The 27,133-nt window shown below is 39.8% G+C and overlaps 1 protein-coding gene across 1 annotated transcript in view; it reads left to right on the forward strand.

The window, feature by feature from the left end:
- LOC150087800 (voltage-dependent calcium channel type A subunit alpha-1-like) overlaps positions 1 to 27,133 on the forward strand; it is a 1,442,149-nt gene that overhangs the window by 198,688 nt on the left and 1,216,328 nt on the right. Inside the window, exon 11 of the mRNA XM_090369204.1 lies at positions 21,282 to 21,413. Coding sequence (XP_090225330.1) covers positions 21,282 to 21,413 — 132 coding nt within the window. The remainder of the gene's footprint in view (positions 1 to 21,281; positions 21,414 to 27,133) is intronic.

Genomic DNA, 27,133 nt, shown 5'->3' on the forward strand with positions numbered 1-27,133 from the left:
GCTCTGTGATGTCATTTTATTTGTTAGTAATGATGAGGTCAAGAATATTCTCACTCCACTAGTACTTTCTCTAACACGCTAGTGTAAATAATAATCATGTAGTTTATTTAAAAAAAGTTTATCTCCATGGTGAGTGTCCCTCCCACTTATTCCAATCAATCTGGGGCAGATTAAACTCACCCATAATAAGATATTCACACTTGCTTGCCCATTCCATCTGCATGTAAAGACTCCCGTCACATTCTTTACAGTATTCTGGTATTAGATTACTCCCACTCTCATTGTTCCTTTGCTTCCAACTAACTCAGACTGCACAGATTCGTAACTTCAGACTCAGAAAAATCTCTTTTCTCACTCAGGCTGCTTTTGACAAGAAGCACAACCCCTCTAGTCCTTCTATTATCTTCCCTAAATACATTATACATACTGTAGTGGAAGTCATCATCAATTTCCGGGTGGCACTACATTTCTGTTAGCCCTATTATATCAGCATTAGTTGTCCTAACTAGGAGTTCAAATTCAGCCATTTTATTGACAACACTCCTGACATTACTGTAGACACAGTTGAGACTAAGTAATCTTCTGTAGTTTACTACCCCAACTCACCCCTTGATGTTATTAGGTTTGTATCCCAAGCTTTATCTGCCTCCCTCACTGGAAATATTGCTACCCTCAGAACATCTTATCAACATCAGCTGTTTTGGCAACAAACAAGAATTCACAAGGTGAGTGCAACCATTACTTTGACCCATATCATCAGATAAATGCAGATCTAAATTAAACTTCACCCCTTTAATTAGCAGTTTCTCTGAACTCTTAGGATATCCTCAATGATACTGAAAAAACTCCTTGCCCCCCTTGTTTGAATGAACACCAGCGGGCTATGCTGATAAAAATTCCTTGCCCCCCCTTGTTTGAATGAACACCAGCGGGCTATGCTGATAAAAATCCCCCCCCCAGAGCCTTGCAAGTTCCCTCAAGTCTTGAGTTAATCCACAAGGCCTTCACCATATAATCTCTCCTATCATGTCTGTGCAGAATTGCAGACACATACAAATTCTGATCTAACTTGCTGCATTTTTTGCTGCTATAGACTCCCCCAATTCATCTGGGTAAGTGCTATATTTTCATTCCAAATATTGTTCTTGTATTCCCCATATTGTATTCCAGTGTCAACTGTCACACAGTGACCTAGTGTTGAGCCCAAACAATGTGCTTATCCTTTACATACTCTGAATATCCACCTTGTGTAATCCTTTACAGTTGTGTTCGCAGGGGTGGTTTGTACTATTCAACACCATTCTTTGCACTTTAACTACAGTGGGCCATAAGCAACCACAAGACATGCTGTTTCCAGTATGGAAGCACCTGACACATGAGTTCCCACAGTCATGCCCATCTAAAACTCCATGATATCTTTACTATTTCCCATAACTGCTACTTTATCACTCTGACTTCTACAATAAGATGCAAATTGCCACTCCTGTAGTATATATATATAGTATGTATAAAATGTAAGAAAAAGAGAAACAGTAAGTGTACCTGAATGAGCAAGGCAGCAAAATAGGATACAAAAATATAAAGAAGAATTAAAAATAATTGATAGAAAAAATTAATAGAAAATACTAAAAGATGGAGACATTATTAACATAAGGTGCCAGGCGTAATAGAAGAAAAAAGAGAAAAAGAATATTAAGAACCTAAAAAAAAGGGGGAGGGGAATAAAAATAAAAACCTCCAAAAACATGAGTAAGGTAGCCCCAATGTAGTGTGTGAAATTAAAATAAAATAAAATTAAGTCAAATTAAAGTTTAAATGCATGTGGGTTAAAATGAATAGTTTTGAAAAATGTTTTTGAGAAAGGTGATTTTAGGTAAATTTATGTAACAGGCAGTGGTATAGAAATAGGAAGTAATGCAGGGTAAGGGAGGGAAAAAGGTAATAAAAATTAAAAATTAAAGAGCTGAAAATAGCAAGAATAAGAAAAGTAAGAATGTCCGAATTGCCCTCGTATTGCGCTAATAGTTCAACTGATGGAAGAAAGAAATCGGTGAACCAAAGAAGTTAGCCAATTAGTTCTTGGCATGTTAGTTCTCTCTCTTCTTTGTTTCACCAATACAGCTTGGCTGACATTTGCTCCTCTCAGCCATTTCACCGGCTGCTGATTGGCACCATGGTAAGTTGTCTGCCTTTGTCTATATCCTCTGTCTGCATTTTACATTACTTTTGTTTTTAAATTCCTCTTGGGTGGCTTGCTATTTTATTTTATTTCTTTTATTTTTTAATCTTATCTTAATTTTTACTTTTATTTTTATTTTTAGATTTGATCTGGTTTTTATTCCTTTCCTTGCTGGTCTCTGTTGGGTTGGCTATGAAATGTATGCCAGCTTGCTACGTATATTTCATATCAGAAACAGAGGCCTTGCTTCTTGCTATATTTCCATTGGTATTGGCTGCTGACCCTTGATGATGAAGTTAAAATCATTGGACCTATAGCATTAAGTACCATATATATTTTTATTTAAATTAATTTACTTTCATTTTACAGGTACCTGTTTAATTTTTCCATTGTTAATACATCTGATTTGGTCAGCATTCCTCTACTCATACTCTAATCTACTTGTGCGTGTATACACACACACACACACACACACACACACACACACACACACACACACACACACACACACACACACACACACAGAGGAACTCCCCGACTTACGTAATACTCAACTTATGCAAATTTGACTTTACATAAGTTTTTTCCGGCCGGTGCAAACTGAAAAAAATATGGAAACGTATTTTGCATCTGTAGGGATAAATGGAGGTATTGTGAAAATATCATAATGCGAACCCAATAACATATTGTTTTTTTTTTTTTTTTGCAACTCATTCCAAGTCCTTGGAAGTTGAAAATTTCGCTATATTACTAAGCTATTTATCTCTCTAAAAGGTCATGTTTATAATGGAAATTGTACTACCCTTTCATCATTATAAGAATCAATTTTGAATGCCTTTTTATATTTTTCTAAAACACATTTCTGGAAGTCACTACCATAAAATAATAAAAATACAATTTGCACTTTCTGGTTGATTGAGCTTTTCTGTTAGCACAATCTATTATAAATGGGTAGTAAACTCGATCTTATTGCATTTGCGCTAATACTGATAACTGGAATCTGTGGGTTTTTACGTTATGGTATTATGGTGAAATGAGTGTCCCTTCACTGAAATCTTCAATCATGTTAAAAACAAATTTTCAGAAACTTCTCTTCATTCCTATTTACATATTACAATGATGAAGGGAAAGGGATCAACGGAAAGTGCAAGTGCTTGCAGTGCCAGGAAATGAAACAAAATTGATTTAGAAATGAAGATGAAAATGATTAAGAAGTACGAAGCAGGACAAAGTTTGTCATCTTTTGCAAGGAAATTAAGTCTCGCTGCTTCAACAGTGAATACTATTTTAAAGGACAGTGCACATATAAAAGAACATATCAAAGGATCAACGCACTTAAGATCAACAGCAATCACAAAACAGTGTTCATGTGCTATATCAAAGTAAAAAAAGTAAAGTGCAGCCATTATCAACCCACTGCAAGATGGAAGCCTCCTCAACAATTCATGCTGAGGGAAATGGACCATAATATGCCACGCTGGTCCAGTGCGGGTTGCCAGATAGACCGTATTCAGCAGTCAGGGACTTGAACCCTGGTCTACTCAAAGAGCGTGTGCTACTGCACTCCCGCTCCTGCCCACTCGGCTACGGAGGCCGACTATATCAAAGATGGAACAGCTATTAATAATATGGATGGAAAATCAGATTCAGAAGCAAGTGCCCCTGATGAGTCCAATGGGCATTCAAGCAAAAGCAAGAAGTATTTATGAAGATATTAAGGATAAGTACGTGAACTCCAAGCCAAGTTCATGGCAAGCAACGGGTGGTTTAATAGGTTCGAGCATTGTGCTGGTTTCCAAAACATTAAAGTATGCGGTGAAGTTGCTAGTGCTGATACTGCAGCTGCAGATGCAGTATCGGCACTGGCGACTGATGTGTTGGAAAAAAATTATTGATGAAGGCGGCTATTCAATGCAACCAATTTTTAATGTTGACGAGACTGCTCTGTATTGGAAAAAAAATGCCAGATTGAACATACATTGCCAAAGAGGAAAAGGCAATGCCAGGTTTCAAAAGATAGGGCCATGCTCTTGCTTGGAGATTACAGATTACAGATTACAGATTGCAGCAGGAGATTACAGATTAATACCACTGCTTGTGTACCATTCTGGAAATCCTTGTGCATTTAAGGGTATCAATAAAGCCACCCTACTTGTGCATTTCCGATTGAACCAGAGAGCATGGATAACAGTATCTCTCTTTGAGGATTGGTTTAAATGCTGCTTCATTCCTGAGGTTGAAAAATATTGTAAAGACAACGACGTTCCTTTCAAGATTTTGCTTCTATTAGATAATGCTCCTGGACATCCTACGCATCTAGATGATTTCAATTCGAACGTGAGAGCCATATTTCTACCGCCAGACATGACTTCACTCATCCAACCTATGGACAGGGTGTTATTTCGAATTTAAAAGCATACTATTTATGCACATTTGCTCAGGCATTATCTGCAGTAGATGGTGAGAAAATTTTGCGTTAAGAGAGACCTTTGGAAATCTTATAATGTTTACCATGCCATCTTAAACGTTAATAAGGCCTGGGCGGAAATTACTAAACGTTGTGTAAATGGCACATGGAAGAAAATATGCTCATGGCACGTAAAAGGCTTTGAAGAGTTTGAAAAAGACGAATCATATGAAGAAGTTACAGATAACATTGTAAAGGTTGCAGAGCTACTTCAGTTGGAGGCTGTTGCCAAAGATGTGGAGGAGTTAATGGAGGAAGAAGAGAAGGAATTATCTAACGAAGAACTTATTGACTCGCAGGCAGCGATAGTGAGAGAAGAAAATGCTGACGAAGCTCGAGATGAACCAAATGAGCCGAGAGGCTTCAGCATTAAAGATATATGGCAATGACATTTCGTGAAATTTCATTAGCAATGGCGGGGTTTGAGAAGATGGATCCTGACAGCCAGGGCCATTTTAAGAACTCTCCCCCCCTGCGAATTTCCAAATGTGGCCCCTATTCGGTTTAAATTTTGTTTTAATTTTTTTTGGGTCTCTCTTAGTCGTATTCCTAACATCATTCCTAACATTATAATATATAATTATATATATATATTATTAATTTATAATCATAAGCGAAAATTAAATTTGTTAATTATTTTTTTAAATATTAATATTTTCAGCACTTTAAACTTTTTAAAGAAAGCCAAAAACATTATTTGTATATCATTATGATCCGTGTTTGCAGTGCTTTCGACTGCAACGTAACATATGGAACAGAGGGTCTTTTAAAAAATTATTTAAGATCAATGAGTGAGGTCCCTGGCATTCACCGGGTGCACCCATGCGTTAACACGGTCCAGCTGACAGCGGACGATTCTTAAAAGTTAACTGACGGGTGAATGATATGCTTGCTTGCTACAAAGAAATCTATGATGAAAAGAAAAAAGCCACCATCCAATCATCCATTAATATGTTCTTTCGTAAGGTTAAGTGGCTGACCCCTTCTAAATCTCCACAGCAGCATACTTATCAGCTGAAGATGTCGATTCTGGCAATGATGCTCGAGAGGTAAAACTTACTGACGTTATGCCTGTCTCCTCTGTTTTTTTGTAATTTTATAATTTTTAAATATTTTAAATTGCATGCTTTTGCAATTTTTCTTGCGCACGAGATAAAAAATTGAATAAACACAATAAATAAATCTACTCATATGTTCGTCGAACATTTCTTTTTTGATTCGATTAATTCAGTGAGCACAGTTGCGAGTGCTGACAACGTGGGAGAAATTTCGACTTACTTGCAGAACGCAACCCTTACATTAATCGGGGAGTGGCTGTATATATATATATATATATGGTTATGAAACATTGACTACTCCCCTTGGTCACACCTTAATTTGATGTGGAGAAACACTTTTCTTTTATTGCTTCTCAATCTTCAAATGTTTCTGTAAAGAAAAAATAGTCCAAAATTGGGAGGCTGTGATATATCAGCTAACAGCATTGTTATATATGATATTAACAAATGTGTCACTGAGAGTGTGAACTTCAATGGTTCACAAAATGTGCATTCTGGCTTTTTGTATTCTGCAAGATTAATGGAGAAATATTGATTTCAGTGGCATTCAGTCTTTAAGAATGCTGTGAATTTAGCATCTTTTTAAATCCAAAACTGATTTGAATGACAAAATTGTTTAAGAATACCTGACTGAACTGTATATACGTTAAAAAAAAAAAAAAAAAACTGCAGGTTGTAAAACTTTGATATACAAATATAAAACTTAAGCCTTACGAAGAAAGGCTTAAGTTTTGCAAATTACAGTGTCTGGAAACTAGGCACCAGCGAGGTGATCTGATAGAGGTGTATAAAGCCTTAAATGGTTTGAGCATGCTCAATGCTGATGGGATTCTTCCTCTAGCTCAGAAAAATCACCTGAGAGGGCATAAATTCAAATTGAGGAAAGACAGATGTAGGATAGATGTGAGGAAATTTGCCTTTAGCCAGCGGGTGGTTGGTTGGTGGAACAGACTTCCATCCCTTGTCATGGAAGTTGATAGCCTAAATAAGTTTAAGGCTCAGCTGGACAGGTATTTCGAACAAACAGAGGGGTGAAGTGGAAGTGTTTTTTTTTTTTTTTTTGGCTGATGCTACATAAGCTTGCTTTCTTGCATCAAATGCCTCTACTAATGCTAATGCTATCTCAAATCTTAATGTAGTTTTCTAGGGTGAAAGCTATATAAAGTCATTGTACATGTAGGATATAGCCCCCTCTGTATATAGCAATGAGCAAACTGGGTTTGCTACTTAATGCATTGCTCTGTTATTATGGAAGCACCTCACTATGAGTTTCTTGGTATTGTACTAATAAAAGATACTGCTCCAATGGTGAAGTATATTGCTTTTACCTACACCTGTGATTCGACTCTTTTGAAGTTAATGTGATTGAAACCACAACCTCAAAACTCAGAAGCTCAGTTCAGTTCTGTGTCAACAAGTCTACTCAGACTCAGGTTTTAACTCTTTTGCAGTTAATGTGGTCAAATTCACAACCTCAGTTGACAAGTATACCCAGATTCAAGTTTTTACTCTTTTGAAGTTAATTTGGTGGAACTCATAACCTCAAAACTCACAACCTCAGCTTAGCTCTGAGTTGCCAAGCAGAATCCCTACATAGACTAGGCTTCGATGCTGCTTGGAGTCTTCATCATGGGCAGGTAGGCTTGGCAAAGACCTGAGCAACCCACTGATGAGACATGTCCACAGTATGTGAGATACAAGATGTTGCAGTGGATAAAGTAGACATAATTAAATCTAGAATGAAAGCTTCATACTATAAAAGTTAGATAAAGTCACTTGTTCATGTAGGATACAGCCTCTTTCTAAACATAGCTGTGAGAAAACTGGGTTTGCTCCTTAGTACATTGATCTCATATTGTAGAGGCAATTTGCCATAAGGTGCCTTGGTATTGGAATACTCTAAATAAAAGGCACTGTTCCAATGGAGAAGTACATTCGGACCTCTATATAACGAAATCGATCATTCCCTTGAAAAAATTCGTTAAGCAGAAATTTCGTTATAAAGAAATATGACCTTTTCAACAATGAAAAATCTGTAAATTCAGAAATATAGTAAAAGGTGGGAAATAAATGGGAATGAATAAATTTTCTAACATTGTAAAGTAATTAATTTATTAATACATACATATTAAGAAATGACTACTTACATAATGTGCACAATGTATTAGTACACCTTTAAGAATTATTTTGTAAAATATTTGGTTATTTTTTGTTGACACTGCATTCTACTGTACACCATTCATAAAAATGTTCGCACTTGTTTAAACACTCAAATATATATTCTGTTACATTTTCTTCCCACTGAAGGCAGCAATGCAAAGTTTCAAATGCTGCCAACATTTCTTGTTTGGAAGGTTTAATATTGTCCTCATTTTCATCCAACTCATCGTTGATATTGTCATTAGTTTTTTGAATGCTCTCCAAAATGTTGGAGTCACTCAGATATTCATCTACTATGCCATCATTATCAACTCCTAAAAATTCATCAAGAACAATTTCTCCACTGATCAAACCTCACTTGGAACATATCCCAAGATTGCTCAATGTCTTGTAGTAGTTTATCCTTCTCATTGCTCTTAATTAGTGTTTTGGCAAAACATTCTTTTGTGAAACAGTTCTTATTCATTGTTTCCATCACATCTTTACTCCGCAATTGAACCAACTCTGATATGCACATCCACAAAACTATAGGTTGGTTGGTTTCTATTCTCAGTAGAATTTTTTTCAGTATGCCCCTTTGGTAGTGCATTTTAAAATCCTTGGCCCATTGGCTGCAGTTTAGACAAGATATTCGGATGGAAGAAAACAAGCTTCACACTTGTAAGTTTCAAAATTACCAAGTGAAGATGAGCAGGGAAGTTGTCGACAATCAACGCGATTTTTCTGTTTTCTTTTGTCATCTTTGTATCAAAATTTAAAATCCACTGTTCAAAAATTTTACTTGTCATCCAAGCATTTTTGTTGTAGTCTAACTCTAGTGACTTTACTCCTTTGAAACATTGGGGTTGTTTACTTTTGCTTATTACCAAAAGCTTCAGTTTTTCATTACCAGCCATATTTGCACCAAAATTTTAATTCTCTCCTTACTATTTTTACCACCTAAACATTTATAACCTTTAAAAGTCAATGTCTTGTTCAGCAAACATTTAAAAAATACACGTTTCATCAACGGACATGATACTGCCAATGGGGATGTCTTTGTGTGTGCGCGATGCAAGGAGTGTATCGATATCAGGCAACAACTCGGCGTTCTTGTGGGCCTATATGAGAGCTTGAAGGACAGGGTGGATGCCCTCGAAGAAACTAAATTGAGGGGCCCATCAAGCTCTCAGCTGCCCACATCAACGCCAGAGCTTGCACTTGGGCATCGCGTGACACAGAGACAACCCCCAAGGCAGAATGCGCTGGTCCCGAAGGAACTAGTAGTTGTTGGTGACTCTATTGTCAGGGAAACGGGGAACATGCTTTGTAAAAAAGATAGGTGGAACAGGACCAGGGTATGTCTGCCAGGGGCAAAGGTTGATGACGTTGTAGAGCGAATATCATCTTTTAAGGGCACAAAAGGTGATATAGTTGTACACGTTGGCACTAATAATATTAAGAGTAGGAGACCGGCAGAATTACTTAACAAGTACAGGTCACTGTTGAACAAAAGCCGAGAATTAGGGTTGAATTTGAAAGTGTCTGCAATTCTGCCCAGACACGATAGGAGGGAGTATATGATGAGAGCCTTGTCGATCAATTCGGCCCTGGAAAGATTGTGCAAGGCTCAAGGGGTAGAATTTTTTTCAGCCTGAACTGTACTTGTTAACAGGAGAGATTGCTTCTACAGGGATGGGATACACTTAAATAGAAAGGGTGCAAGAATATTTGCTGATGCTATCGAGGCAGTGTTAGGTGGGTCGGAAAACTGCTAGCTTGGGGGGAGACAAAGACCAATAGATTGACAGTAGCCACTGGCAGAGGTGAAAGAGATTCTTGCACTGCTTCTATTAGAATGAGCAGAAGCCTGAAAAACAAGATGCATGGTATTTCAGAGACTGCTGGGAGCCATTGCGGTACAAATAAACACATGGGTTGTGTTAGGGTAGCTAAGAATAGAAACAGGTGCAGGTATACTTGCGTGTACACCAATGCTAGGAGTTTAGTAAATAAATTTGATGAATTTGAGGTATTGCTCAAAACATCAAAGGCAGATATTGTTGGGATATCAGAGACGTGGTGTCACACAGATATAAGGGATGCAGAACTGCAATTTCGGGAGTACAACGTCTACAGAAAGGACAGACAGGATAGGAGGGGGGGAGGGGTTATGCTATTAGTTAAGAAACACATAAAAACCAAGGAAGTGAAGCCAGTCGACATCGCTGGACAGTGCAGTGTTGAGTCAGTTTGGTGTGACATAAGCATTGGGAGATCAAAATTGAGAGTAGGAGTGTGCTATAGGCCTAATGACTCTGATGAGTATAATAAGGAACTGTACAGGGAAATAGAGTGGGCCAGTAAATCAGAGAGTCTTATAATGGGAGATTTTAATTTCCCAGATATTGACTGGAATTTGGGGGCTGGTTACTCACACACTAGCAGGGCTTTTGTGGATTTATTGGATGATTGTTTTCTACATCAGCATGTTCAAGAGGCAACTAGAGGGAGTAATACTCTTGATTTGATTATCAGCAGTGATTCTTCATGCATTAAGAATCTGCAGATAAATGAACCACTAGGTGGCAGTGATCACAGTGTGCTGAAGTGGGATTTACTGAAAGAGGTAACTACCATTAGGGGTAAAGGGAAGGGTTATTGCTTCCGTAAAGGCGACTACGATGGACTGAGACAGTATTTAAATTCTATACAGTGGGACCAACTGATGATGTTACCAACAGCAAATTCAAAATGGGAAGCATTCAAAGAACGTATCTTGGAAGCTACTAGGCTTTACATACCAACTAAGAAATATTGTTCAAGGTTTAGGCCAAAATGGATGTCAGATGAACTAATGAGGCATATGGCAGAGAAGAAAAATGCATGGGATACTTACAAATTAACACATGACACAGAAGCCTATGATAGATACAAGTTGATATGCAACCAAGTTACAAAGGAGGTTAGGCAGGCGAAGGCAGATTACGAGAAATCCTTGGCAAGGGATGCAAAGAAAAACAGCAAAGAGTTCTTTACTTATGTAAACTCTAGAAGGAAGGGGATGAATCAGATTGGTCCACTTGATATTGATGGGTCAACTGTTGATGATCCTGCTCAGGTAGCTAACAAACTAAATGAATATTTTGCATCGACATTCACACATGAGGAGTTATTCAGCAAGGGGAATGCCAGAGGTGTATTCAACTCTAGCAGTAAGCTACAGAATCTTGAAATAACTGGGAGTAAAGTGGAGGAGAAACTGTTGAAGATAAATACAAGAAAGGCACCCGGGGTGGATGGGATCTATCCAGTTATATTAAAGGAGGCAGCAAAGGAAGTAAGCAAACCCTTAGCCATAATTATGAGAGCTTCCTTGGACTCAGGGGAGGTACCCATAGACTGGAAATGTGCAAATGTGACCCCAATTCACAAAGGAGGATCAAAGGCTGACACAAGTAACTATAGACCTGTGAGCTTAACTTCTGTTCCAAGAAAATTAATGGAGGCACTGGTTAAAGAAGCACTGCAGGATCATTTAGACAAGACTTCAGTTATAGCTCAGACACAGCATGGTTTTGTTAAGGGGAAGTCTTGCCTGACCAACTTGATTGGATACTATGATGCAGTCACAAAAGAACTGGATGCAGGGAATAACTTTGATATTATATACTTGGATCTTAGAAAGGCTTTTGATACTGTTGCACATGGAAGACTGCTACACAAATTGGAGCAGTGTGACATTGGAGGCAAATTGCTGCTATGGATAAAGGGGTGGTTGAGTGGGAGAAGACAGAGAGTGGTAATCAATGGACACTGCTCATCGTGGACTAATGTTATTAGTGGAGTCCCTCAGGGCTCAGTGTTGGGTCCATTATTGTTTTCTGTATTTATAAATGATATTGATGATGGTATATCAAGCTTAATGTCCAAGTTTGCAGATGATACAAAGGTTGGCAGGGTTGTCAAGGACACTACTGACACTACACTGCTGCAACAGGATCTGGAAAGGTTGAGCAGATGGGCTGAGAGGTGGCAAATGAAGTTTAACATTGGCAAATGTAAAGTACTACACATGGGAAACAGCAACCCCAGAGCAACGTATCAACTCTGTGGTACTACACTGACAGTGGTAGAGAATGAAAGGGACCTGTAAGTGGTTGTGCAGGCAGATATGAAGTTCTCTGAACAGTGCAGACGTGCTGCAAGAGTAGCTCATGGTGTATTGTCAATAATATATAGCAATTTTTCTAGCAGGGATAAGGAGGTGATTATTCCCTTGTATAAGGCAATGGTCAGGCCACACCTTGAGTACTGTATACAGGTCTGGAGGCCTCATTTCAAGAACTATATAGAGCTGCTGGAACGAGTACAGAGAAGGGCAACAAGATTAGTGAATGGAACAAAGGGGTGCTCTTACGAAGAAAGGCTTAAGTTTTGCAAATTACAGTGTCTGGAGACTAGGCACCAGCGAGGTGATCTGATAGAGGTGTATAAAGCCTTGAATGGTTTAAGCATGCTCAATGCTGATGGGATTCTTCCTCTAGCTCAGAAAAATCACCTGAGAGGGCATAAATTCAAATTGAGGAAAGACAGATGTAGGATAGACGTGCGGAAATTTGCCTTTAGCCAGCGGGTGGTTGGTTGGTGGAACAGACTGCCATCCCTTGTGGTGGAGGTTGATAGCCTAAATAAGTTTAAGGCTCAGCTGGACAGGTATTTTGAACGAACAGAGGGGTGAAGTGGAAGTGGGTTTTGTTTTTTTTTTTTTGGCTGATGCTGCATAAGCTTGCTTTCTTGCATCAAATGCCTCTACTAATGCTAATGCTAATGCTAATGTTGAATATGTCTTTGAGATCATAGTTCTTCATAATTTTTTTTAAAAACTATTTCTTTCCAATGGGTATAGTCTTCTTCGATTGCAATTCCACTTTCATCAGAAATAATTTTTTCGAGTAAGAAATGATGCTCTTTAAATTTGTCCAGCCAACCAGAACTGGCTTGGAATGTTTTATGCCCCGGAAAAGATGCGTACTCCATAGCCTTTTCTTTTATTAATGGCCCTGATATTGGCACCTTTTGGTCTTGAATCAACTTCATTCACTTAAAAACTGCTTCATCTACATCTTCACAAAGGCATAATTTCGCTCTCTTCCAACTGGGTCCTGTTTCCTCAAACACTTTGAAAATTGAAACAGTTTTTCAGAATGGTTAACACACTATTGGGAGCAATATCAAATTTTAAAGCAATTTTTTAATTAATTTTTTTTTTTCAGAGAAAACAGTTTGACCAGAGTCAATGTCCACGTCAGGAATATGCCTTAATCTTTTCCAGTGGCTGTGGACACACATATTGATCAGCACGACTTCTCGGTACAGTGGTGTAAAGTATAACATGTGTTTAGGGTCAAACAGCACCAGGGTTTCCCCCATCTCTGCGTAGTTTATATTGTCATGTGATACAGTTTGCTGTAAAGGTCAGAGATTTAAAAGTATATGGATCTTGAGGTGTGTGTCGTGTACCATTGTTCCTCTAGCCATTTAGCCCCCAGACTCCTGCTGAGGCCTGATGTTGCCCACACTTTGCCCTGTGAAGGCAGACCAGGTATACCAATATTTTAAGTAAGTATGCTGGCAGGTCCTGTGACCTAGTTTCCTGAGATTTCAGTGACTGGGACCTAAAAAAAAAAAAAAAAATTATGTTTGCGTGTGATGAACAATAGATTGAAAGGCTGAAATGTGGGCAAGTTTAATTTGGATTATATTAACTTTTGACCTGTGGGGTATACGCTGGTGTGCAGATAGAGAGGAAGAGAAGACTGAAGACTGGGGGAGAAAGACAGAAGAAGTAGGGTCAATAGAGGAAACGACCCCATTATAAATCAGTGGGCATGCCCTTGCCCCACCAGGAGTAAATCTGGGTTGGTGAGGAGAGGGGGAGGTAGGTGAGGGCCACCTCCTCACCTGCCGCCGAGGGAGGGGGGAAAGAAAGATAGGCCCGGCAAGGGTGCCGACACCGATTGGCATCATGGCTGGCATATACAGAAAGCTCTGCAGTCTCATTCAGCTGGTTGGAAAGTCATTCTTGGGACTATGACCTGTCCAGGGGGCCCCATGGATTTGGTGGTCATCTTTTAGCATTAGCATTAGCATTAGTAGAGGCATATGATGCAAGAAAGCAAGCTTATTCAGCATCAGCCAAAAAAAAAAAAAAAAAAACCACTCCCATTTCACCCCTCCGTTCGTTCGAAATACCTGTCCAGTTGAGCTTTAAATTTGTTTAGGCTATCAACTTCAACAACAAGTGATGGAAGTCGGTTCCACCAACCAACCACCCGCTGGCCAAAGGCAAATTTCCGCACATCTATCCGACATCCGTCCTTCCTCAATTTGAATTTATGCCCTCTGAGGTGATTATTCTGAGCAAGATGAAGAATCCCATTGGCATTGAGCATGCTCAAACCATTCAAAGCCTTATACACCTCTATCAGATCACCTCGCCGATGCCTAGTCTCCAGGCTCTGTAATTTGCAAAACTTAAGCCTTTCTTCGTAAGAGCAACCCTTTGTTCCATTCACTAATCTTGTTGCCCTTCTCTGTACTCGTTCGAGCACCTCTACATCCTTCTTGAAATGAGGCCTCCAGACCTGTATACAGTACTCAAGGTGTGGCCTGACCAATGCCTTATACAAGGGAATAATCACATCCTTATCCCTCCTAGAAAAATTCCTGTATATCATTGACAAGACACCATGAGCTACTCTTGCAGCTCGTCTGCACTACTCAGAGAACTTCATATCTGCATGCACAATTACCCCCAGGTCCTTTTCATTCTCTACCACTGTCAGCGTAGTACCACAGAGTTGATACGTTGATCTGGGGTTACTGTTTCCCATATGTAGTACTTTACATTTGTCAATGTTAAACTTCATTTGCCACCTCTCAGCCCATCTGCTCAACCTTTCCAGATCCTGTTGCAGCAGCATAGTATCAGTAGTGTCCTTAACAACCCTGCCAACCTTGGTATCGTCTGCAAACTTGGACATTAAGCCTGATACACCATCATCAATATCATTTATAAATACAGAAAACAACAATGGACCCAACACTGAACCCTGAGGAACTCCACTAATAACATTAGTCCACATTGAGCAGTGTCCATTGATTACCACTCTCTGTCTTCTGCCACTCAACCATCCCTTTATCCATAGCAGCAATTTGCCTCCAATGCCACACTGCTCCAATTTGTGCAGCAGTCTTCCATGTGCAACAGTATCGAAAGCCTTTCTAAGATCCAAATATATAATATCAAAGTTATTCCCTGCATCCAGTTCTTTTGTGACTACATCATAGTATCCAATCAAATTGGTCAGACAAGACCTGCCCTTAACAAAACCATGCTGCGTCTGAGCTATAACGGAATTCTTGTCTAGATGATCCTGCAGTGCTTCTTTAACCAGTGCCTCCATTAATTTACCTGGAACAGAAGTTAAACTAACAGGTCTATAATTACTTGTGTCAGCCTTTGATCCTCCTTTGTGAATTGGGGTTACATTTGCACATCTCCAGTCTATGGGTACCTCCCCTGAGTCCAAAGAAGCTCTCATAATTATGGCTAGGGGTCTGCATACTTCCCCTGCTGCCTCCTTTAATATAACTGGATAGATCCCATCCACCCCAGGTGCCTTTTTTATGTTTATCCTCAACAATCTCTCCTCCACTTTCCTCTCAGTTATTACAAAATCATCCAGCTCATTGCCACTGTTTACTTTACCTACATCATTCTCCTTCCTGAATAACTCCTCATGCGTGAATGTAGATGCAAAATACTCGTTTAGATTGTTAGCCACCTGAGCAGGATCCTCAACTGTTGAACCATGAATATCCAGTGGACCAATCTGATTCATCCCTTTCCTTCTCAAGTTCAAGTATGTAAAGAACTCTTTTCTGTTTTTCTTTGCATTCTTTGCCAAGGATTTTTCGTAGTCTGCCTTTGCCTGCCTAATCTCCTTTGTGACTTGGTTACAGACCAACTTATATCTATCATAGGCTTCCATGTCACCCATTAATTTGTATGTATCCCATGCATTTTTCTTCTCTACCACATGTCTCATTAGTTCATCTGACAACCATTTAGGCCTAAACCTTGAACAATATTTCTTAGTTGGTATGTAAAGCCTGGTAGCCTCCAAGATTAGTTCCTTGAATGCTTCCCATTTTGAGTTTGCTGTTGGTAACATCATCAGTTGGTCCCACTGTACAGAATTTAAATACTGTCTCAGACCATCATAGTCTCCTTTACGAAAACAAAAACCCTTCCCTTTACCTCTGATGGTAGTTACCTCCTTGAGTAAATCCCACTTCAACACCCTGTGATCACTGCCACCTAGTGGTTCATTTATCTGCAGGTTCTTAATGCATGAAGAATCACTACTGATAATCAGATCAAGAGTATTGCTCCCTCTTGTTGCCTCACGAACCTGCTGATGTAGAAAACAATCATCCAATAAATCCACAAAAGCCTTGCTAGTGTGCGAGTGACCAACCCACAAATTCCAGTCAATATCTGGGAAATTAAAATCCCCCATTATAAGACTCTCTGATTTACTGGCCCACTCTGTTTCCCTGTACAATATCTTATTATACTCATCAGAGTCATTAGGCCTATAGCACATTCCTACTCTCAATTTTGATTTCCCTATGCTTATGTCACACCAAACTGACTCGACACTGCCCTGTCCATCGATGTCGACTGGCTTCACTTCCTTGGACTTTATGTGTTTCTTAATTAATAGCATAGCCCCTCCTCCCCTCCTGTCCTGTCTATCCTTTCTATACACATTGTATTCCCCAAATTCCAGTTCCGCATTACTTATATCTGTGTGACACCACATCTCTGATATCCCAACAATATCTGCCTTTGATGTTTTGAGCAATACCTCAAATTCATCAAATGTATTTACCAAACTCCTAGCATTGGTGTACACGCAGGTATACATGCACCTGTTTCTATTCTTAGCTACCCTAACACAACCCATGTGTTTACTTGTACCGCAATGACTACCAGCAGCCTCTGAAATATCCTGCATCTTGTTTTTCAGACTTCTGCTCATTTCAATAGAAGCAGTGCAAGAATCACTTCCACCTCTGCCAGTGGCTACTGTTAATCTATTAGTCCTTGTATCCCCCCCAACTAGCAGTTTTCCAACCCACCTAACACTGCCTCGACAGCATCAGCAATCAGCAATTTTTGATGAGGCAATGTCATCTATATGATACTCTTAAGTCTAATCACTGATGAGCAGATTGTTCCAGGCTGTATACGCCAAGGACATCGCAGTCAATTCAACTGACTAGAAAGTCACTCATGGGACTGTGTCCCATCCGGGGGACCCACGTATTGGGTGTGCACCTTTCGTGGGTCAGGTCTGGTTCACATAATCCTCTTATTATGTTTTTTTTTTTGCTCTCCTGAGGCAGTTACTTTTCAATTTGTATTGTTTGCTGTTATTGGCACTGGGCTGGTGAGGGTGGGGTTGCAGCTTCTAGACGTAATCTGGCCAAAGTTTGTGCCGGTAGGTTATTCATGGTTGTTGCTGTTGTGGTGGTGGATGTGGGAGAGTCCGCCTTCTCATGAAGAGGTCTTATGCATATTGAGTGAAGGCACTATAGGTATCTCTTTCGGTTAGGATCAGATATTCCTGGTCTTGTAGCATTATTCAGGTGGTGGTTATAAATTGGCAGCAGAGAGCCTCGTACAGTGGGCAGTCGTACATCAAGTGTCCCCATGTCTCGTGTAGACTGCCGTGGCATAGGGGGGGTGTCACTTATCCAAATCCATGGAGTTTTTCTCTTATGGTGCCATGGCCAGTCATCAGGTAGGTAGCGAGAAGTCCAGGAGAAAGCCAAGGTGGATAATTTGAATAAACCAATTAGATATTGGGAATGAAGGTTTATGTCTGCCAGCAGTTTTGCCAGGTCTGGTTGAGGTGTGTGAGGAGATGCTTGTGTTCTGTGTTGTGTTTGGTGTCAAGGTCCATGGTGAAGTTCAGGTGGTTAGCCTCCCATCCCTTGGAGAGTTGATATTTTAGGCCACGGAAGACTATTTCCAGGTCTAGGGGAAGAGCCCCCGTCAGGGCCTGGAGAGCGTGCGTGCTTACTGTATTGCAAGCTCTTGTTTTCTGTTGACAGCCATGGTGGGCTTCTGGTTCCCACACACCAGCAGTATACGTTATGGCAGGCAGGAAGACGGTTTTATATAATAGCTTAACAGTAGTGTGGCATAGTATTTAGGGTTAAGTGCCACCCTGTGGTTTCCCATATCTGCACCATATGTACTCTGTGATGGAATGCAGAACTACTGCATAAGCCAGGAAAAAGTGTAATCTGGTTTATGCAGAATTGTGTTATGTTCTGTTGTTGTGTCTCTGGCTACTTCACTGCAGGGGCCCCTAGTGGAACCCTACGTTTCCCGCCACCACCACTGGGAGGTGAGCCAGGCTGCCTTCATACTCTGGCTGATCTCTGCTAGGGTCGCCTGAGCGTTCTGGACAGAGACAAAAAAGAAGAAAAAAATGGAAGAGAGTGGGGAAGATAGTAAAAGTGGTGGAGTAAATGTAGGTAAAAGGAGGAGGATGAGGAAAGAAGGCATCCTCCAGTGGAAAGAAGAGGTGGGAAGGGAGAAGTAGGACTCACCCCTGGTCTGGGAGCCTACAGAAGGCCAGGGAAAGGAAGACAGCTTGCAGAACAAGGGAGACCTGCAAAGTTGGGTAGGTGCAATGGAAAGATAAAGTGTAAAGTGTGTTAGTTGTCTGATGGCATGGGAAAGCCCTGTGAAGGCCGCTTGGAGGTCAAGGGGGGGGATACAACTTATTAATACTTGTAGTGCTGCTGTTGATGCCATTCTATAAGACAGAGTCATTTTTAATAACATCAACCGTTGTATCTGCAGAATAACGTTCCTAGTGCTGATGATCAACAAATGATGGAACCATATGGCAGCGCCATATGTTACGAATGGTACAAAAACAGCTGGATAAAAAAAAAAGGTGGAGTGCAGGTCCCTTAAGACCACAGTCTTTGGGGGTGAAGTGAGCAAGCATATTGATATAATGTTTGGCCTTCTCTTTCATGGACTTTAGATGTGGCATGAAAGTTCTGTGATCATCTAGGGTAACACCTAAATATTTGAATGAATGTTGATTCTTGAGTGCATGTCCTTTATAACGAATGGTTGGTGGTCTGTTGATGTCAAGACAGCCTTTGAGAAGCAGGGGTTCTGCTTTTATCCGTAGAGATTTCCAGCTTATTCTCTTCAGCCCAAATCGACAGGGCATTCAAGACTGTGTTGGTTCTGGTCTCAATAGCTGCATGAATAGGGCCCCTCAACAACGATAACCAGGTCATTTGCATATGAGAGCTGTGTGGTATGGGGGAAGTCCTGCAGGAGCCATTCATCTAGAATCATATTCCAAACAGCTGGCTCCAGAACAGAGCCCTGTGGGCAGCCCCTGGTGATACTGTGAAATTTTGTTTTCATGGTAACTTTTCTGTTATAGAAGTAATCTGTAAGACATTTGAAGACGTTGAGGGAGCAGTCAGATATTCTGGCTCGCCGCAAGATAACTGGCCACCAGATGGTGTCAAAAGCTCCCTTAAATCTATAAAAATCACCAGTATGTAAGGGGCATCAGAATTATCTGCTAACTGAGTGGTTTTCAGTAGTGCATCAATAGTTGAGCACCCCTGCTTGAAGCCAAACTGGAGTGTAGAGGTGAGTCCTTTGGTTTCATAGACAGACTGAAGATGGATGAGGTAACCTCTCAAATACTTTTCCTAATATTGGCAGTAGAGTAATGGATGGTATGCTTTGGCTGTGCCAGTAGGACGATTTGGATCTTTGGGTAAAAGCCTGAGGTTGGCATGTTTCCAACATATAGGAAAGGAGCCTTCATTAAGTATGTTGAATAGTTGTACTAGAACATTGGTTGCAACAGACCAAAGGTGTTTGATGGACTCCTCCTCGATGAGGTCCAGTCCAGGAGCTTTTCCATTTTTGATTTTTTTTTTTTTTATGGCTAATACAACCTCCTCTTCTTGAAGGATTCTTCTGTGGCCAAGGGCAAGTAGCCCTGATTCTCAGTGATAATGTTTCTATGTACTTCAGTATCATGATCAGGATTGTCTTGGTAGATTATTCCATCTAGAATCTTGTTCATTGTCTCTTGTTCATTGTCTACACCTAGCTGCAAATTGCAGCTAGGTGTAGTGGTGAAACTATCATATCAACAGGTCTGCCACCATGGTGGTGGGAGGGGAGAGTTAGGAACCCAGTGTCCTGTTTAGTATTGTTTTTTAAGATCATGTGTGGGGAGGAGCATTCAGAACACTTGCAGGTTTACAGTTTTGCACCTGGCTGTAGGAAACTGCCCATTGTGAGTACAGCTATAAAAATGTATGCTTTATTAAATCTATGGTTAATCCCTTCCATGATGATGCTCACAAACAATAGATTTAATTCCACATTACCAAGGATTTTACATGACATTTTCTGTCATGTAAATTGACTGTACATGACACAATTTGCTGCTATCTAAACTACTTACAGTTTTTTAGGCATAGTAAATGTTTACAGAAGCAAATAAGTTCAATTCTTAGTGCTTAATATTCATTCAAATGTGTATCACCAAAGCTGCTCAACCACTTTATATTTTATATGTATATGTTTCTAAAATCTAGAAAATTTTAAAATCATATTATTGGTGTCTTTTAAGTCAACATAAATAGACCACTGTTTTGGTTAACTTTTTCAAGCTTCATTTCCGATTTGGTTAACATTAGCAAGAATATCACATCTAATTTAGTGTGAAGATATTAATTACACTGTGGACAAAGGTAAAGAGAGAAACTATGGAAAACTATCCATAAACTACTGGAACCCTATCTGCATATTGCTTTCCATTAAATGATGATTAATCAGAATCATTACATCAGTCAATCACTTGTCCTACAATGCTATAGTCTCTTACACCTACACACCAATCAATTTATTGTCTGTTACTTGCACATATTATTCAATCACTCATTTGCAAATATTAAGCAGCCCACCTGTGAAATGTTTTTCTTCATTCTTTCAATTGGCCATTCAAACATTCCACTCAGCAGATAGTTACATACATTAGCTATTAAAGAGTGTCATACCTGTTTGCCTTCTACCATGGCAGATATTGGAATACTGCTGACTGAATGACTAGAGGGAAAACCTTATCAGTATACAATTGACACGTCTCTATTTAGCAAATGTAGTGGGAAGTTGCAGAAAAGCAGTTTGCTGGTAGATGTTTTCTAGTTTCTTTCTTTACCTTCACCAAATTTTATGTAATGTAATTAAAAAAATCCGTTAAACCAAAACATTTTTTGTATGTGTTATATTCATCAGGTACTGGTCGTCCCTCCGTAACTTGGTGATTTCCCTCCTCAGCAGCATGCGTTCCATCATCAGTCTCCTGTTTCTGCTCTTCCTTTTCATCCTCATATTTGCACTTTTAGGGATGCAACTCTTTGGTGGAGCGTAAGTATTTCTTCAAAATTATTGAAAAACTGTTCAAGTATTATTTTTTGTTCTCAGTTTGTAAGACAAATTTATATTATAACTTAGTATAAGTAGTGGATATTAATGCAAGAATGAAAGAATACACAGAATCAGCCAAAAAAACAAAAACCCATCATACATTACCGAGAGGATCAGAGTGGAAGCAGAGGGTGCTAAGAATCTCTGGGTATGACCAGGCTGCCATGCACGGAAACTGAACTTGGCCTGTTACAATGTAAGATCGCTCATCAGTGAAGACAGGATATTAGAGCTGGAAAAGGAACTAGAAAATGTGAATTGGGATATCATCGGTTTGGCTGAAACAAGAAGAAGAAATGAATCATTTATAAGTTTATCAAGTGGAAATCTGCTGTATACCAATGGAAACAGTGAAAGGAGCAAAGGTGGAGTTGGGTTTCTGGTCCATAAAGATATAAAAAACAACATTTCGGAATTCAAAGGTATATCAACAAGGGTGTCGAAGAGCAATATCTTCAATAACTGAAGAGTGATACATTACCAGTTTGTCTGAAACATAAAATAATGAACCAATGTATACTCCCCACCATGACATGGAAGTGAAACGTGGGCACTCACCAAAAGAATGGAAGAGAAGCTGAGAACTACACAGCGAAGAATGGAACGAATTATATTGGGAATCAGACTGTTAGATAAGAAGAGAAACACATGGATTAGGCAGCAAACTGAAGTAAAGGACATTCTTATCAAAACTGAAGAACTAAAATGGCCTTGGGCAGGACACATAGCTCAAAGACATGATGACAGATGGACTAAGAAAATAACAGAATGGTACCCAAGAGGAGCTAGAAGAAAACCTGGAAGACAATGGCAGAGATGGATAGATGAAATTCATGAGTTTGTGGGTAGTAAATAGATGGCCATTGCACAAAACAGAAGGAACCGGAAAGTTTCTGGAGAGGCCTTTATCTTGCAGTGGATTGAAAATGGCTGATAATGACGTTCATCAATATTAATAAATATAAAAAACAACAATAGGCCCAGTGCTGAACCCCTGGAGGACTCCACTAATAGCAATTGTCCATGAAGAGCAGTGTCCATTAATAACCACTCTCTGTCTTTGCCCACTTAACCATCCCTTTATCCATAGCAGTAACTTGCCCTTAATGCCACACTGCTCTTCTGCTAATTGTTTTGTTACTGCATCATAGTATCCAATCAGATTAGTCAGACATCATCATCCCTTAACAAATCGATACTATGACTGCAATATAAATGCATTCCTGTCTAGATGGTCCTTTAATAAGTGATTGAATTATTTTCCTTGGAACAGAAGGTAAGCTAACAGGCTTGTAATTACTCATGTCACCTTTTGATAACCCTTTGTGAATTGGAGATAGATTTACACATCTCCCCTCGACAGTGAACTTTCTAATCCAAAGATTATCTCATAATTATGACTAAGTGTTTGCTTACCTCTATTGCTGTGTCCTTTTATATAATTGGAGAGGTACCATCCCCCTGGCACCTTTTTTTTTTTTATGTTTAGTTTCAAGAATTTATCTTTCAATTTGCTGTCATTCATCACAAAATCATTAGGCTCCCTGCTAGAGTTTGCTAAACTTCTCTATCCCCTTTCCTAAAGAACTATATTAGCATTAGCATTAGTTAGGGCATATGATACAAGAAAGCAAGCTTATGCATCAGCAAAGCATCAGTCAAAAAAAAAAAAAAACCCTTCCCATTTCACCAAATAGTTCTCTAGTTCAGCCTTAAATTTGTTTAAGCTATAAACTTCCACAACAACAGATGGACATCTGTTCTAGCAATCAACTACCCACTGGCTAAAGGGGAACTTCTGAATATCTTTTCTACAACTGTCTTTCCTCAATTTGAATCTATGCCCCCTGAGGTTCATGGTCTGAGAAAGGAGAAGTATCTCATCAGCATTGAGCCTGCTCAAACCATTCAAGGCCTTATACACTTCAATCAAATCACGTTGCAGGTGCCTAGTCTCCAGATGCTGCAACTTGCAAAACTTAAGCCTTTCTTCGTAAGGTTACCCCTTTGTTCCTCTCACCAATCTTGTTGCCCTTCTCTGTACGCATTCTAAGCAACTCTACATCCTTCCAAAATGAGGCCTCCAGACCTGAACACAGTACTCAAGGTGTGGCCTGATCATTGCCTTATACAAAGGGATAATTACCTCCTTGTCTCTACTAGCAAAATTCCTATATATCATTCATAAAACTCCGTGACCTGCTCTGGCATCCCATCTGCACTGGTCAGAGAACTTCATATCTGACTGCACAATTACAATTTCATTCTCCACCTCCCTGAGTGCAGTACCACACACTCTTGTGTTACTGCTACCCATATACAGACTTTGCATTTATCATTTTTTTTTTTTTTTTTTCCCTCACCTTTTTCCCATTATTATGTGGGGTCAGTGTTTTTATTTTTTTGGCATGCAATTTTTACGGCCGGATGCCCTTCCTGACGCCAACCCTCACCCTTTATTCGGGCTGGGAATATGCGGTGGTCATTCCCTGACCTGCCACATCCTCCGTATTTGGTGGGTACGAGCTCGAACCCCGGTCTAATCAAGAAGCGTGTGCTATGCACTACTGCTCCTGCCCACCTGGCTACGGAGGTGCCAGACTTTACATTTATCAATGTTAAACTTCAATTGCACTTCTCAGCCCACTGCCTAACTTTTCTAGATCATATTGCAGTAGCATACGGTCTTTAGTGTCATTAACAACTCTGCTAACCTTTGTATTATCTGCAAACTTGGACATTAAGCCTGATATATCTTCATTGATATAATTGATAAATACACAAAACAACAAAGGGTCCAACACTGAACCCTGGGGGACTCCACTAATAAAATAGTCCACGTAGAGCAGTGTCCATTAATTACCACTCTCTGCCATCTCCCACTCAACCATCCCTTTATCCATTGCAGCAACTAGCCCTTATTGCCATACTGCTCCAGTTTGTACAGAAATCTTCCATGTGCAACAGAATCAAAAGCTTTCCTGAAATCCAAGTATAAGATATCAGAATTATTTTTTGCATCCATTTCCTTTGTGACCGCATCGTAGTATCCAATCAAATTGGTCGGAAAAGACTTCCCCTTAACAGACCTATGCTGTGTCAGTACTATTGCTGAAGTTTTGTCTATGTGATCCTGTATCACCTCTTTAACCTTTGACTCCAATATTTTCCCCAGAACAGAAGTTAAACTAACATATCTATAATTATTTTTGTCATTCTTTGAACCCCCCTTTGTGAAATGGGAAAACATTTCTACATCTCCAGTCCATGGGGACCTTCCCTAAATCTAAGGATACTCTCATAATTATGGCTAAGGGTTTGCTAACTTCCCTCACTGCCTTCTTCAATATAACTGGATAGATTCCATCCACCCCAGGTGCCTTTTTTATGTTTAACTTCAACAATTTCTCCTCCACTTTACTTTCAGTTATTACAAAATCACTTAGCTCCCTGTTAGAGATTGATAAACCTCTGGCATTCCCCTCCTTGAATAAATCCTTGTGTGAATGTAGATTCAAAATGTTTGTTTGTTATTTGGTTTTTAGGAGCATTAGCAACTAAGGCCATATTGCTCTGGGAATATGCTGGGGTCATTCCTTGACCTTTCCTTGTGTGAATGTAGATGCAAAATGTTTGTTTGTTTGTTTGTTATTTGGTTTTTAGGAGCATTAGCAACTAAGGCCATATTGCTCCGGGAAAAGGCCGACCGGGTTTGCCAGGTGGGTAAAGTGCCTGCCTGACAACCCAAAGGTTGCGGGTTCGAATCCTGCCTCGGGCTTAGATGAAAGTACTGCAAAAACCTTGGGAGGTGCATTATGGCCACAGAAGCCAATGCGCCAATAACTAAAAAAAAAAAAGCTCCGGGAATATGCGGTGGTCATTCCCTGACCTTTCCTTGTGCGAATGTAGATGCAAAATGTTTGTTTGTTATTTGGTTTTTAGGAGCATTAGCATTAGTTGCTAATGCTCCTAAAAAACTAAGGCCATATTGCTCCGGGAATATGCGGTGGTCATTCCCTGACCTTTCCGCATCCTCCGTATTTGGTGGTGACGGGCTCGAACCCCTGTCTAATCAAGAAGCGTGTGCTACGCACTGCTGCTCCTTCCCACCTGGCTACAGAGGCGCCTAGATGCAAAATACTCATTCAGTTTATCAGCTACTTGAGCAGGATCATCAATAGTCGAACCATCTATGTTAAGTGGACCAATCTGATTCATCCCCTTCTTTCTGGAGTTTACATAAGTAAAGAACTCTTTGCTGTTTTTGTTTGCATCATTTGTCAAAGATTTCTTGAAATCTGCCTTTGTCTGCCTAACCTCTTTTGTGACTTAATTACAGACTAGCTTATATCTGCCATAGCCTTATGTTTCGCCTGATAATTTATATGCATCCCATGCATTTTTCTTATCTGCCACTAGCCTCATTAATTCATCTGACATCCATCTAAGCCTGAACCTTGAACAGTATTTCTTACTTAGTATGAAAAGCCTAGAATCCTCAAAGATTAAGTCCCTGAAAGCTTCCTATTTCGAATTCACTAGGGGTAACATCATCAGTTGATTCCACTGTATAGAATTTAAAAAGTCTGAGACCACTGTAGTCACCTTTACGAAAACAAAAACCGTTCCCTTTACCCTCGATGGAAGTTACATCATTAAGTAAATCGTACATCTGTAGACTGTGATCACGGTCACCTAGTGGTTCCTTTATCTGCAAATTCTTAATGTATGAATAATCACTGATGATTATCAGATCAAGCGTATTACTCCCTCTGGTTGCCCCTCGAACATGTTGCTGTATAAAACAATCCTCCAATAAATCCAAAAAAGTCTTTCTAGCATGGAAGTGACTAACCCACAAGTTTCAGTCAATATATGGAAAGTTAAAATCCCCCATTACAAGACATTCTGATTTACTAGCCCACTCGTTTTGTCTCCACAACTGTTCGTTGTACTCATCAGAGTCATTAGGTCTATCAGAGTCATTTGGTATATATAATGCTCATACTCTCATTTTCCCTTTCCCAGTGTTTATGTCACACCAAACAGACTCAACATTGCACTATCCACCCATGTCAACTGGGTGCACTTCCGTAGATTTTATGTGTTTCTTAACTAATAGCATAAGCCTCTTCCCTTCCTACCCTGTCTATCCTTTCTGTACACATTGTACTCCCAAAATTCCAATTTTGCACTGCTTATATCTGTGCGACACCATGTCTCTGATATCCTAACAATACCTGTCTTTGATGCCTTGACCAACATTTCAAATTCATCAAATTTATTTACTATACTTCTAGCATTGGTGTACATGCAAGTATACATGCACCTATTCTTACTCTTAGTTACCCTAACATAGCCGATGTATTTACTTGTTCCATGATGACATAGCCGATGTATTTACTTGTTCCATGATGACTCCCAGCAGCTCTTGAAATCCCCAGCAACTTGCTCTCTAGGCTGCTTCTCATTACAATAGAAGCAGTGCCTCTGCCTGCGGCTACTGTTAATCTTTTAGTCTGTGAATCCCCCCAAGCTAGCAGTTTTCCAACCCACCTAACACTGCCTCGATAGCATCAGAAAATATTCTTGCACCATTTCTATTTAAGTGTATCCCATCCCTGTAGAAGCAGGGATGGGATACACATCCCTGTTAGCAA

Source organism: Mastigoproctus giganteus, chromosome 3, assembly GCF_048544385.1.
Source record: "Mastigoproctus giganteus isolate SK-2022 chromosome 3, ASM4854438v1, whole genome shotgun sequence".
Classification (NCBI taxonomy): domain Eukaryota; kingdom Metazoa; phylum Arthropoda; class Arachnida; order Uropygi; family Thelyphonidae; genus Mastigoproctus; species Mastigoproctus giganteus.